Here is a 14,010-nt window from a genome sequence, read left to right as displayed (position 1 = left end):
TTCTAGGTCTTGTCAGCTTTCCTCCCCCGAAATAGCAACCCAACCCACGAGGGAGGGAGGGGACCTTTGCTTCAGATTCTGCTCTAGCCCTGGCCTCTGAAGCAGCAGCTGTCGGGCAGAGGAAACTTACCAAATCCTAAGGGAAGGAATGAGTAGGCTCAAACCCACAAGCAGAGCTGGTGCAGTGACGCAAGCCTGGAGCCCCAGCCCTTGGGAGGATGGGGCATGAGGCGTTCAAGAGCAAAGATAGCTTGGGCTACAGGGAGAGGTTAACAAAACTATGAAACGGCACAAACCAAGAACACGGGGGCACTTAGGGGGTGTTGGGATGGCTCAGCAGGTAGATACGTAATGCCAAGCCCAATGTCTTAGGGTTTCTATTGCTGCAATGAAACACTACGACCGGTGGCTCCAAAAACTTTGAAGAGCGCCTGCGTGGGCTAGCTCATTCTTTTTTCCTCTTTGGGCACCCGAAGGCAAGATGGGTCACCAGCAGCTCTACCGGAGTACCCCACGATATGGGATACGGGCTGAGCATGTGCAGCCGGAGTATGCGAAGGGCACAGGCAGGCTTCCGTAAGTTGGATTAAGCGACCTTGAATCGATTATTGGACCATCTACCAAGTGGAACCAATCATGCTAGTCTTTGTGCACAAAGAATAAATATGCGAAGACCTTTGCAAAAAAAAAAAAAAAAAAAGAGGCTCCCTCCTCTCAGATGACTCCAGCTTGTGTCAAGTTGACAACACATCTAATGGCTTCAGTGTCATCTCCAGAACTTACACAGTGGAAAAAGAGGACTGATTCCTACAAGTCGTCTTCTGTCCCCCCACCCCCCACCCCCACAGAGGCAGGCACAAATAAGTGCATTTTAAAAAGTATTTAATGTGTTCGTGTTCATGTGTAGATGTGTAGTAGAGTTTGTCAGATGCCCTAAAGCTGGAGTTGCAGTCGGTGTGAATCACCCAACATGGACACTGGGAACCACACCTGAGTCCTCTGCAAGAGCAAGAGCACTCTACTGATGGGCCTTTCCCCAGCCCCTAAAATAGTATATAAATATATAATAATCTATATTATTTTTTATAATTTTTGTTTTGTTTTTGGATTTTGTTTTTTTCGAGACAGGGTTTCTCTGTGGAGCCCTGGCTGTCCTGGAACTCACTCTGTACACCAGGTTGGCCTCAAACTCAGAAATCCGCCTGCCTCTGCCTCCCAGAGTGCTGGGATTACAGGCATGCGCCACCACTGCTCGGCTATTTTTTATATTTTTTATGGGGATTTAAAGTGGGGTTTTCGGCAGTGGGAGGCTGCTGACTCGTGAGGAGCCACAGGTGAGGAAGGACTGTTACCTACAGCACTGTGGAGGAGGGAGATAAGAAAGCGGACTGGGCAAGAATATCATGAATTTCACTGTGTTGGGACAATCAGGGTGACTCCCAAGACTGGGATCCCAGCAGAGGAGACATGAGGGAACTTTACAGAAACCAGAAGAACCCCAGGGAAATGGCTTTTTTGGGGTGTGATCTCAAGTAAGCCATTCTGGTCTCCAGCACCCTGCTTATCTGAGGATGGTCCTGAACCCCTGATCACCCATCTCTCAAGAGCTAGGATTCCAGGTGTGCGCTGCATACCCAGCCTAGCCCAGGACTCTTGCGATGGGTACAAGTGGCAATCAGCCCTCCCTGCCCATTTACTGGTGGGCACTGAGAATTCCAGCTCAGAAGCAGAGGCAGCAGCTTGCATAGTGAGGTTCATACCAAATGGTCCCTAGAGCACTTCCTGTCACCCACGGTCGCAGAGCATAGGAACTTCCATATCCTTGGGGAGGGACTTAACAGTCCATGAAGGTCAAGTTAAGGACAAGTCCTCTGAGGGTCTCCTGTAAGTAACCACAGCTGCTGGTTCTTAAGATTAACATGTGTAGATGTGTGTGTGTGTGTGTACATACCCATACAAGCACCATATGCACACCTGGTCCCTTCAGAGACCAGAAGGGAGCAGAATGTCCTGGAACGATAGTTACAGATCTCAGCAAGTCACTGAGCTATCTCTCCAACCCTAGCCTTTGTTTTTGTCTTTTGAGACAGGGTTTCTCTGTATAGCCCTGGCTGTCCTGGAACTCAGAAATCTGCCTGCCTCTGCCTCCCAAGTGCTGGGATTAAAGGTGTGTGCCACCACACCCAGCCAACCCTAACCTTTTGAGACAGGGTGGTACTACGTGGTCTAGCTGGCCAGGAACACAGGAGTCTCTCCCTCCACAGAGCTGAGAGTAAAGGTGTGTACCACCACTGCCAGACACTAGACTGCAATAGCTGTTACACCTGTTCATCAGTGTTCTACAACACAGGGTCTCCCTTTGTATTCCAGGCTGATCTTGAATTCCAAGCAGTCCTCCTGCCTCAGCCTCCAGAATGCCAGGAAACTATAGCTAGCTCCTGTGTCTTTCTTTTGGTTTTATTTTTCAAAACAGGGGTTCTCTGTGTATCCTGTGTCCTTTATTAACACTGTAAGAGGAGTCTCCTGAAAGGACGGTGGACTGACTGTCTCCCAGGTTGGGAGCAGACAGTGGAAAGTCACAGTGACTTCAGCAGTTCTAAGAGGCGGACATCAGAAACACCAGGTTAGACTCTGGAGTTTATATCACACACACATACACACAGGCGCCAGTCATTAAACCAAAGTCCGTGAGTTCTGGTCTTTAGTCAGATTGAGATCGAAAGTGAAGGAGACATGGCTGACAAAGAGCACAAGGCCATTTCTCCCCCTGCTGAGCAACTGTGGCCAGTTGTTCAAGTTGCACCCTACACAAGAGCACTGGCCAGTGGCTGCCTAGCTGTGGTCCCCACCCAGAGATGGCTCCTTGATTTCTCCACAAGACAGCTGAGGGTAGGGTAGGGCAGCACACCAACCCTCCCTCCCTTAGTGCCTCAGAGGTTTCGGGAACAGAAGTCATTTACTTGCTATCCCCAGGGTTAGGGTGAGTTCTAGTTCTGATGCCTGCTCTGGTAGGGTTAGGTCTAAAGGCCAAAGCCAAGGGTGTGTGCCCCACCCTGGCTCCTCAGGCCAGGATCCTCGGGAGGAAAGATAGGTGAGCGCTGATGACAGGGAGGGTGAACACGCCAGCAATCCATTCCCTGGCATGACAGGACAGGCCCCAGGGAGCTGGGAGTGGCCAAGGCTGAACATTTACTGGGTCACTTATCTCCACTGACCTCACCCCTGACCCTGAGCACGAAGAAATCACCTGTTGAAGGTCACTTGGCCAGAATACCAGGAATATCTTGGGTGTGGCATGAACTGGGTGGCTGGGAGGACAGCTGACTAGGCAGACAGTCTGGTAACCTTTCTGACTGGAACTTCGAGAACGGCCAGCCAACCCCCAAGTGACAGATCTAAGTCCAAGATGAGCGCTTCTCTCCTCGCCAGCCATTTGTGTTTCTCTGGTGACTCAAGGAGTTTTGGATTACTGAGAGCAACAGCTAAGGGGCTGTTAGAGGAACCAGAGCAAACCACTTCATGCTGTCAAGTGTGCAGTGTGCACACGTACGCGTGGAGGTCAGCCTCCCAAAGACGGGGACTACAGGTATGCTGTGATGCTCAGAACTGAGCCAAACTGAGCATAGCTTTAGTACCAATTAAATCAGGGTTCCCCACTTCACTCAGGGGCCAGCAACTTGGTTAGACTGGCTGGCCAGCAAACCGCAGGGAAGCTCCTGTCTCAGGCTCCGCAGTGTTAAGGGTTACGAGCGCATTACCACATCTTTTTATTAGAGCAGCACAAAGTTTATGGAGTGAGCCCCTCAGTCCCCTTTACGGGCAGACTCGATGAGGCCAAGGGTAGCTTCCAATCCCTGATCTTCCTACCTGCACCTGCCAAGGGTGGGGCTGGGGCAGGCTGCCCCCCCTGCCAGGTGTGGAAGCCTGGGTGACTAGTCAAACTCAGAGCACGAGCTCCACCACTCTCCAGAGCTTAGGGCCCCAGGGTGGCAGCTCCCAAGGCCATTCCCTGGCCTCAGCTTACCTCATCCAGTGCTGACTCACAGGTCAAAAAGGAGGGGCAGGCAAAGGAGGCAGGGTGGGTCGAAGGAGGAAGTGGCGTGGGGGACGCCCAAGAGGAGGGAAGGGCCCCAGCTCAGGCCACAAGTTGGCTCTCTAAGGGCAGAGGCAGGAGACAACAGGGTGGAGTGAACAAATCTTTATTAAAGCACACTGGGTCACTGGGAGGAGGCCATGATGCTGGACACACCTGTGGAGGAGGAAAAACCGGGGTGAGTTTGTGAAGAGGGGGAAGAGCCACCTCCCAGGGAGCTGCTGTCCTTCCGGGCAGGGTCACAGTCACAAGAGGGTAGTTAGGTGCTCTCGGATATGATAATAGTGCTGTTTCCAAGGCTGTCTATATTACAGGATTAGAGCTAACTGCGGAGCTTGAACAAGCCTGGTACTAAGCACCGCATGCACTTAAGCCACGTGCTGCTGGACACTGGCCTGGCCTGCGGCTCTCCACAGCAGACAGAACTGTGGGATTCTGAGACCCACGCAAGGTGAACACCTTCTGTATAGGTCAGAGGGCCCAGTGGGAAGAGACACAGCTCCCTGCTGCTCGGGCGTGGAATGGGGAGGAGCCCAGCAGGAGGCGTCCCTGCTCTCCACGTCATCTCACTTGCCCTGACAGAAGGCCAGGCAGGGCACCTAGCTAAATGCCTGTGCGACTTTAAAAATATTTGTTACTACTTACTTACTTAAAGATAGAAGCATATTAGGTAGGCCGGGCTGGCCTTGAACCTCCCACCTCTTAAGTGTTGAGATCAAAGCCAAGTGCCACCACACCTGCTTTTTGCTCTTTTTGTCTGTTTACTCAAAATGTGACAGGAGCCGCAGTCACCGCCGCCGTTCACTCTGCGCCTTGCTCTTGGCTGAGTGCCCTACGCGATGAGGCAGGCACTGTGCCATTTCTAATAGTGTCCAAGTCAGAACAAGAGCAACTGCCGTACGGTGGGACCAAGTGACTCATTGAGAGCCACAGCCTGAGTGGACAAGTCTTTAATCCCCGCACTGGGGAGGGAGAGTAAGCAGGTCTGAGTTTGAGCCAGTGTGGCAGGGCAGGCTACCCAGCACCCCTCACTGATTCTCCCTAGGCTAGCAACTTGGGTGGGTCAGTGGAATCTGGCAGACAGTTCCCAGCCCAGGAAGGAAGGACCTGCCCAGTGCCCTGCACACCCAGCGCTGCTGCGCTCTGATGAGGACACCATGTCTCCCCTGCTGCCTCTGGCCCCAGGCCACTTACTGTCAAAGTCGATCTTCTCCACGATGTTCTTGGGCTTAATGCTCTCCTCCTGGCTGCAGATGAAGATCTGCCCGGACTCGTCAGCGCTCCAGCCGTACTTACTCATCCACACCTTCAGCTGGTTGTCTGCAGGTCACATGGGCAGAGGCGTTGGTTGCCTGAACCCTAAGACTAATGCTCTGGAAGCAGGGGAATCGGGGCTGACCAGGCCAAGCCCCCTTGGCCAACTGCTCCAGGCAGCTCTTGACTGGACAGCAGCAAGGACTGGAAGAGATCCTTTAGGGCAAAGCCAGTGTTCTGGGGCTCATTCTCCACTTGGCCACCAGAGGGCGCATTAGCCTCTTTCTCCTAGTCACATGGGGTTTTGCTGTAGTTTTATTTATTTTTGAGACAGGATTTCACGTAGCCCCAACCGGCTTGGCTCGCCATAACTTAATCTCCTAACACTCCAGGACTCTTTTCCAAGTACCAGGATTATATTGTTTGTGCCTCCAGGCCCAGGTTCCCTTAGTTTCTTAACAATACTTTCTATTTCTTTTAAAAACCATTTATTTATATGTGTGTGCAAACCAGGTCGAGCCTGTGACCCGCCCACCTCGGGGACCGAGATCCTCAAACCTTCTTCCAGATCAAGCAGGAAACACTCACAACTGCTAAACCACTCTCCAGCCCAGGCTGCCTTTTACAAACTCAAGTGCTGAGGATTTTGGTTTGGAGGGACCTTTTAAGGACATCATTCTGAGCAAGGCCAGTCCTTCTCAGAGCCGTCCTATGTCCTGTCACTAGAGGACAGACCACGGAAGTTCTCCGAAGATGCGTATGTGACGGGAAGGAAAGCTGCCTTCTCACCTGGAATCACGCTGGCCTGGTTCTACAGCACAACGAGCACAACACCCATGACAGGCAGGCCCCTGCTGCAGGATGACCACACTGGCTTTCCTCTAGAGGCACTGGGGCGCTGCCAAATGCCATGCCTCTAAAGCAGCCTCACTATCCTTGGCAACACCAACTACAAGATGCAAACGCTTCCACTTTGCTCCCTCTGTGCACAAGGCCTGAGCTCTCACGTTCACTCCCACGGTCAGCATCAGGACCACTGTCTGCCATGCACATCCATTAACTGGTTGGTGCAGAGGCTTACGCTATCGCCCGGGCTGGCCTGGAATTTCAGATATCTTCTTGCTCCAGCTTCTTGTAGCTGGGATTACAGGAGGACAGCACCACACCTGGCGAGGGTGTTTTCGAGGCAGTGTCTCACTATGTAGCCCAGGCTGGCCTTAATCTCCTGGATTCAGAGGGCAGCAACCTATACCAAATCCTCACCCATACTCTGGGGCAGGTAATAACCTAGGAAAGGCGAGATGGGTTCCCCTGGGCTGGCTGAGGCCCCATTCCCCAACCACCTGTCCCTCTCAGACTGACAGAAATAGCACCAGCCTCACCAGTCAGGTCTCCGAGCATCTCGGCCAGCAGCCAGCGGTCGATGTGCTGGTATGTGATGCCCACTACATGGCAGATAACTGTGGGAATCAAAACAAAGACGGTCAGAGGCCACTGAGACGTGGTCCAGGAATGTATCTGTGTGAGAGCTCGAGGGCTCTTCTGTGCCGCCCTCCCCCAGGTACAGCAACAGCAGTGAGTTTGCTATTTTATTCCAAAACCATTCCCAAGCATGGCTTTATCCTTGTGGCTGTATATGGCTTGTTATGAACTTTGGTCACGTGATCATGCGTAACTTAACCTTCAGAATATAAATTGGTGCTCTAAATAGAGCTGGTAATTGGACGAGGCCCAGTCGGCCTCATTCCCCCCCCCCCCTTCTCCCAGGATCCTACTACACTGCCCTCAACCCCTCGGGAACCCAGGCTCACAGGACTCACATTTTCGGACAGAGTCTTCAAAGCCAGTTATGCCTTCCAGGAGGTCCATGTTCTCATCCAGGGCTTGCTGGGGAAGAAATGATGCTCAAATATTAGCACTAGCACCATCACTCAGCATTAACCAGGAAGAGTGCTGATGTTCTCTGGGGGCTGAGGCAGGAGGATCTCAAGTACTGGGTCCACAGGTGTGATCAATCTGGGTGCAGGAGATCCTGTGTCTGTCTGTCTGTCTGTCTCTGTTTTAAGACAGGTTTCTCTATGAAAACCAGGCCTTGAACTCAAAGAAATCCACCTGCCTCTGCCTGGCTGGGGAATCCAACAACCACAGAAGGTAAATGCACGCACACACACACACACCTCCATCTCCCTCAGCCATGAGGGTCTCCTCACTACCCCTCCACCCACCACGCCTGTCTACCTCAGGCCCTTTGTGCCTGGAAGCCTCCTCTTTGCTGCGGTCTTTCACCCTCTCCAGGTCTCCACTCCCAGCAAGGCTCCCTTCAGCAGGAGCAGAAGGAAGGGCCTGCACTGTATTGGAAGTCATTGTTACTAAGGTGGGAGGAACCCTGCGAGCAGTGACCTTGTCTGCACTGGAAACTGGACCCCTGAAGGTGGGGTGGAGGGCAGCACAGAACCAACCGCCCAGTGAACAAAGCGGAGCGGCTTCTAAGAGGAGGGGACACCGAGGAAGGAGACCCGCAGCCCCTGGCCTGACCACCTAACAGGGGTTTGTTTTTGCTTTTTCCTATTGTACTTTGGATAGTCTTGTCACGTAGTGACAGTTGGCCTGAACTTGTTTTCTAAACATTTATTTTATTTTTAAAAGATGTTATCTATTTTATATGAGTACACTGTAGCTGTCTTCAGACACACCAGAAGAGGGCACTGGATCCCATTACAGATGGTTGTGATCCACCATGTAGTTGCTGGGAATTGAACTCAGGACCTCTGGGAGAGCAGTCAGTGTTCTTAACCACTGAGCGATCTCTCCAGCTTCCTAAACATTTATTTTAGAAGGCAAGATTTGGGGGATGGAAAGATGGCTCAGTGGTTAACTCAGAGGTCCTGAGTTCAATTCCCAGCAACCACAGGTGGCTCTCAACTACCTACGCTATTTGATGCCCTCTTCTGGCAGACAGGTGGAGATGCAGTTGGAGCACTCACATACATACAATGAATAAGAAAATATTTTTAGAAAAGGGAAAGATTATATTTCTATTTATGTGTATGTGCGTATCTCTATGTGTGAGCATGAGGATGTGTGAGGGGGCGACCATGGTGGCCAAAAGAGGCGGCCTGAGGAGAGTGCTGGAGCCAAACTCTGGTTCTTTTTAATAAGACCAAACAAATCACACATGCACATGCATGCACGCACGCACATATGTGTATGGGACTTTGCCTGCATGCATGTCTGTGTACCAAGTGCATGGCCAGTGTCTATGGAGTCAGAGGAACACGATGGGCCCCCTAGAACTGCAGTTCGGATGGGTTTGAGCCACTGCTTGCAACCGCCCTGGCCTGGAGCGCTATCTTCATTCTCCTAAGCTACATCGCTCAGGACAGGACCACCTGCCCAGCTTAGCTTTGTCCTGGAAAGGCAGAGAGCTCAGAGCGGATAGGGGAGGGTTTGTCTCCAAGGGCTCAGCACGAGGGGACGAGGCCGGCCTCAGCCACGGGGCCGATGCTGGCTCTACGTGAGGATGAGACGTCCTGAGCACTTGGCTACCATGCCTTTGTGTGAGACAGGCCCTCATGCAGCTCGGGCTGACCTCGAACTGTCTGTGCAGCTGAGGGTGGCATCAAGCTTCTGGCTCTCCTGCCCCCAGCTTCGAGAATTACAGGTGTGGGCTAGCGTGCCTGGTTTTATGAAGCACTGGGCGGGGAATGGCACCCGGGGCGCCCCACACACTAGACGTGTACTCGAGCATCCCAGCCTGCACCCGAACGACATTACCCAGAAGGCTTGAAAGTGGCAGGTCTCCAGCAGGTCCCCAAGGTACAAGATCTGTCGGATGGGCCGCTCTTCTTGCTAATGTCACGACGCATTAAGGCAACAGTGCAAGAAGCCATGGGTCTAGCTCGACCCTCTCCATCCATCTCCTAGCTCCTCCTCACCCCCAAAGAACTGGGAACTAGGATGGGGGTGTCGTTCAGCTGCACAGTACTCCAGTACTTGCCTCACACGCGTGAGGGCTTGGGTTCCATCCTCGACACCACTTGGGAGACAGAGGCAGCCGATCTCTGTGTTCAAGCACAGCATGGTCTACACATGCCAGCTGGGGTGGAAAAGCAAGACCCTTCCTTAGCCAGCAAGATGGTCTAGTAGGTAAAAATGCAGTGTAAGCCTAAGGACCCGAATCGCTGGACCCCTCAGGCAGAAGGGGAGAACGGGTAGCCCAAATTGTCCTTTGACCTCCAGATGCACTAAGACACAGGAGCACCGTTCAGCATCTGACGCCGGCCCGGCATTGAGCAGGCGCCTCTACCTGCCCCGCTTCCCAACCCTTACACGCTGCAAGGATACGTGTGCCTGGTCGATCATACATTTGCACAGAGTGAAGTCGGTATGGGGCAGGTTGGTGAGGGCTTTCAGCAGAATCTGGGCAGTGACTGTGGTCTGGAAAAAGGCTGGGTTGAACTGGTACCTGAGAGGGACAAGAGACATAGCAGTGGTGTCACCGTGCAGAGCTGGCTGTAGCGGCGGCACATGCCTGCAACCCCGGGACCCAGGCAGATTGCAAGTTCGAGGCCACACTGGGCTATTTTAAAACAAGTAGATAAAATGATAGCCTGTGTATGCCCCTTGCCTGGGGCTTGGAATCTAGGAACGTGTGAGCTCTAACGCCAACTGTATCTTCTATGTAACCTTAACTTCTCCGTGTCCACCTCCCTGCTCTAGACACTGTTGTGTAACTCGCAAACGGATATAGTTAGAAGCAGCCCTCTGGAGTGGGAGTTACGGCTCTGAGCCAGGCTGTGTTCAGCCCCCACACAACCTATAATAGAGGAGGCTAGCACACAGTGAGCACTCAAAGGGCAGCCAGCATCTCCAGTATATACATTATCCCCATTTGCTAAGGCCACATAAACCGGCACATACAAACGGCAGAAGGAGAAGCAGGTGGACCTCTGTGGGTTCAAGGCCTGCCTAGTCAACATAGCAAGTTCCAGAACCAATGGCCATATAGTGAGAGGCCCTGCTTCAAGAAACAAAACGAACTTAGCTATACAGCGGGCAGTGTGTCAGGAACGCACTGGAGGGTAACCAGGTGTGCTAGCACATGCTTGTCATCACAACACTTGCGAGCCGGAAGCCAAAGAACCCCGGGAGTTTAAGGCCAGCCTGAGCTGGGCGCTAAGATGCCAGGCGGGTGGCAGAGAAAGTCAAGCCCGATGTCACAGGCCTGGGAGGACTCAGAGTTCAATGTCACAGTGATGGAGGTTCAAAGCCACAGGACCCTGGCTACAAGTTAATTAACAAAACCAGAAAAAGGACCAGAGAGATGGGTATAAACGCCATGTGAATTCACTGACCCAAGTTAAACCTCCTGGACTCATAAAGACAGGCTTGAGTGAGTACGTGTGTAAGTCTGGCACTGCCCTGGGGGAAATGAGAAACAGAAACTTCTGGAAGTGTGTAGGCCAATTAGCATTCGGAGGCAGAAATTCAGAAAGATGCAAAGTGCTTGACAGGGTGCCACGCCTTTAATCCCAGGGCCACCCTGGTCTACAGCACTTCTGAGCCAGGACTGAATAAAACAAAATGGTGGAATGCAAGATCGGCTGTTCCAAGTTATCCCTGGACCTCCACACTTGCCCTCACACTCATACAACAAAATGAATTAAAAAGAAGCAAATAAATGCTTGTGCCAGGTAGGCATGCCAGCCTGTCTGGCTCTCCAGTCTTGAAGGCGTTAACGGAGGACCCCAAGAGAAAGCTGGTCAGCAAGAGAAGCCGTGTCAGTGACTTCTGCCCTTAACGAGGCCTTGACTCTGAATAAGGTGGCAGAGTGACTGAAGATGGCTGGTTCTCGATAGCAACCTCATGCCGCCACATGATGTGTACACACACAGCCCCTCCACACAGACACACTCATGAATTTGGGCAAAGGACAAAAGGAAAAAGGCACCACCAACCCAGTGCCAGGAGAGCCTGTGCTATGTAATGACAGCGGAGCTCAAAGCAAGCTGACCCGACCCAAGGCGGGGCCGCAAGGGCCCAACAGTGGTTTACCTAAGCCAGGGGTGGTGTGTGTGTGTGTGTGTGTTTGATGGGGCAAAGCATGTGAGTCAAGGGCCAGTGGAACTAACAAAATCAATGTTCAGCTACAATAATCTGTCGAGCACCAGAATTACTTATTGGTTATCTTGTATGTTTTTGGAAAGGATTAAAGACAAAACAAAACACGCCCCACCCCCTACTCTGACCCTCTCAGCTTACACACCCAAGAGAAGTCCCTTCCTGCAGCTTGCCCCAGGCACCTCTGCACCAAGTTCCCTATCCAGGGTGGCTCCCTGCCAGCTAGCGGTCGGTGCGAGGGTGGGGAGAGGACAGACACTCACAGCTTCAGGACGGCCAGGTTGGCCTCCAGATCATAGGCATTCTCCTTGGCCTGTGTCTCCACGTACCGCTCCAGGGTGGCCAAGTTTTCAGGATTGTACCTGGAAGGGCATCAAGACTGGTGAACAGCCTGGCATGGTGGTTACATGCCTTTCATCCCAGCACCTAGGAGGCTGAGGCAGGACAGGAGGATTGCCAAGTTTGAAGCTAGTCTGGGATTTAGAGTGAAAACCCGTCTCAAAAGGAAAAAGAGAGATAGCTAGACAGACAGACAGAAGATAGCTAGACAGAAGACAGACGCGGGTAAACAGAGAGAAGAACAGCGACCAGTCCCATTATAAGCTTAGCAACCACTGTGATTTGTTATTCTTTCTTCCTACAGCTTTAATTCTGGCCATGGGATATTCCTCCCTTTATTCTTCTTTTAATAATGTTACATTCATTCGGTCTTTTGTTTGTTTGTTTGTTTTCAAGACAGGGTTTCTCTGTGTGGCCCTGGCTCTCCTGGAACTCACTCTGTAGTCCAGGCTGGCCTGGAACTCTGAAATCCGCCTGCCTCTGCCTCCCAAGTGCTGGCATTAAAGGCGTGCACCACCACCCGCCGCCGGCACATTCATTCAATCTTAAAATAGCTAATTTAGTCCCATCCACAGGAACTACCCAGATAGCAGATGAATCTCCAGTAAACGTCGCTCATAACATGGACCTCTTGCTAGCACTACTTGAGCCCGGGGTCGTGTCTAGGATGCCTCCAACCTCAGCCAGTCTCTGCAGCCCCTATGTTTTCCTCAACACCTTCTCTTGGATCCCGTTCTGACCCAGTTCCATCTTCTCCTGCCTAGCTCAATACGTGGCCTGACCTGGCCAGACCCTGATCGCTCCTTCCTGTCACTATCTGTTGAAAGGGAATGGAATGGGAACGTAGGTCCAGGAACGCAGGACCTGTGGCTGTTTCCATCACCTCGGTTCCCAGCAGACAGACATCAGTGAACATTATGTAGAATGGTCCACAAGAAGGGCAGAGAAGAAAGAGACTAAGAGACACCGAGAGTCTGTGACAGCAGAAAAGGTAAAGTTGAGGGAGGGAGAGAAACTTGAAGAAACTCCACCTCTGGATGAGCGTGGAGCCCTGGCCACCCTAGGCTGGCTCCCCGTCTTCTCCACCCCGCTTGGCCAGAGCGTGCCCTCCAGCCGAGCTCAGACCTGTCGATACCCTTGAGCAACTTGCCCACGTTTGCTCTCATCTGCTCAAACATCGCCATGATCACTGTAGACTTCTGCAGGCTCAGCTGAAGTCAAACACCAGGCACAACGCTTAGTACTCGAGGACCGGAAGAAAAGGACGTACAGGAAGCGGAACCTGCGTCACACCCTCCCTCCAGCTTCTACAAGGAAGGCAAAGGGAAAGGCGTTTCCGGCAGCCGCACCTTTTTTTTTTTTTAACCACATGATTTCCTCCCCGCCTTTGTAATTTGCACATGCGCAGTGATCTCACTTAAATGAGACCAATAGCGTGAGAAAAGGTTTAGTCTGCCTTACTACGCAGGCGCCAGGGGGCGGGTTAAGCTTTTCCCGGGCAACCCAAACCTAGCGCTTAAGCTTCTGACGCGCGTGCGCTGGAGTTGTACGGAGAGGAAACATAATTCTCTGTACGCATGCGTAGCCGTAAACGCGTCTAGCGGCTTGAAGGGGGTCCAAGTTTCCTTTTCTTTGTGTTTAGTCGGGTGGGAGATGCTCTCGGAAGCCCTTCTTGTCTCCCGACTTGGGCGCCTGAGACAGCATCCCGTATATATCCTCACTTCTTCGCTGGTCCCCACTCGTGTTCCGTGATGCTACAGTGCTCTGTTAGAAGGCCGGGAAAGCAAATGACACCTGCACCTGTCTGGGATTACCGAGGCACCCTGGGGTCTCCATCGGCTCCGCGTAGAGGCTGCTAACAAGTGTTCCACATCTGCCACAGAGTCCGTACACGTTTGAAGCGATGCACAGACACGTACCATGAGGGCAGGTGTCCTGAGCTCAGCTGTCACCTAAGTCACATCCATGTGTCACGAGTAAACAATCCTCTGTGCAACTCAGCCAGCTTTGTGCAGACCTGCAACCTCTGGCTTGACTCCCAGTCTTCCAAGTACCCAGCAGAGGTTCAACTGTAACCTGTGACTCCTCCCAAAATAGAGTGTTGGGGAGAGGGTGCTAGGTCAGCCCCAGGCTGCTTTTCAGAACGTTTGCATCTTATTTACATAGCGTCCTTCAGGGGGTAAAGGAGAGTCCCATGGGTCCCA

The 14,010-nt window shown here is 52.3% G+C and overlaps 1 protein-coding gene across 1 annotated transcript; it reads right to left on the bottom strand.

The window, feature by feature from the left end:
- Window positions 1–4,183: 4,183 nt before the first annotated feature.
- Window positions 4,184–13,087, bottom strand: Eif3k (eukaryotic translation initiation factor 3 subunit K). The gene is made up of 8 exons (XM_052167389.1): window positions 12,932–13,087; window positions 11,731–11,829; window positions 9,692–9,812; window positions 9,122–9,196; window positions 7,168–7,234; window positions 6,730–6,807; window positions 5,288–5,413; window positions 4,184–4,249 (listed from the first exon to the last, which is right to left on the bottom strand). The coding sequence occupies exons 1-8, from the start codon at window positions 12,988–12,990 to the stop codon at window positions 4,218–4,220; spliced, it is 657 nt and encodes a 218-aa protein (XP_052023349.1). The 5' UTR covers window positions 12,991–13,087; the 3' UTR covers window positions 4,184–4,217.
- Between the last annotated feature and the right edge of the window lie 923 nt (window positions 13,088–14,010).

The sequence above is a fragment of the Apodemus sylvaticus genome, chromosome 1 (genome assembly GCF_947179515.1).
Source record: "Apodemus sylvaticus chromosome 1, mApoSyl1.1, whole genome shotgun sequence".
NCBI lineage: Eukaryota > Metazoa > Chordata > Mammalia > Rodentia > Muridae > Apodemus > Apodemus sylvaticus.
This window is presented reverse-complemented; position numbering and strand designations above follow the sequence as displayed.

Excerpts from the sequence above, each read along its gene's own strand:
- Eif3k (XM_052167389.1), bottom strand. The coding sequence starts at position 12,990 with ATGGCGATGTTTGAGCAGATGAGAGCAAACGTGGGCAAGTTGCTCAAG. Across the intron at positions 9,813-11,730 it reads AACCTGGCCGTCCTGAAGCT|GTACCAGTTCAACCCAGCCT; the intron begins GTGAGTGTCTGT and ends TGTCCCTCTCAG. Across the intron at positions 6,808-7,167 it reads TGAAGACTCTGTCCGAAAAT|TTATCTGCCATGTAGTGGGC; the intron begins GTGAGTCCTGTG and ends TGATTCCCACAG.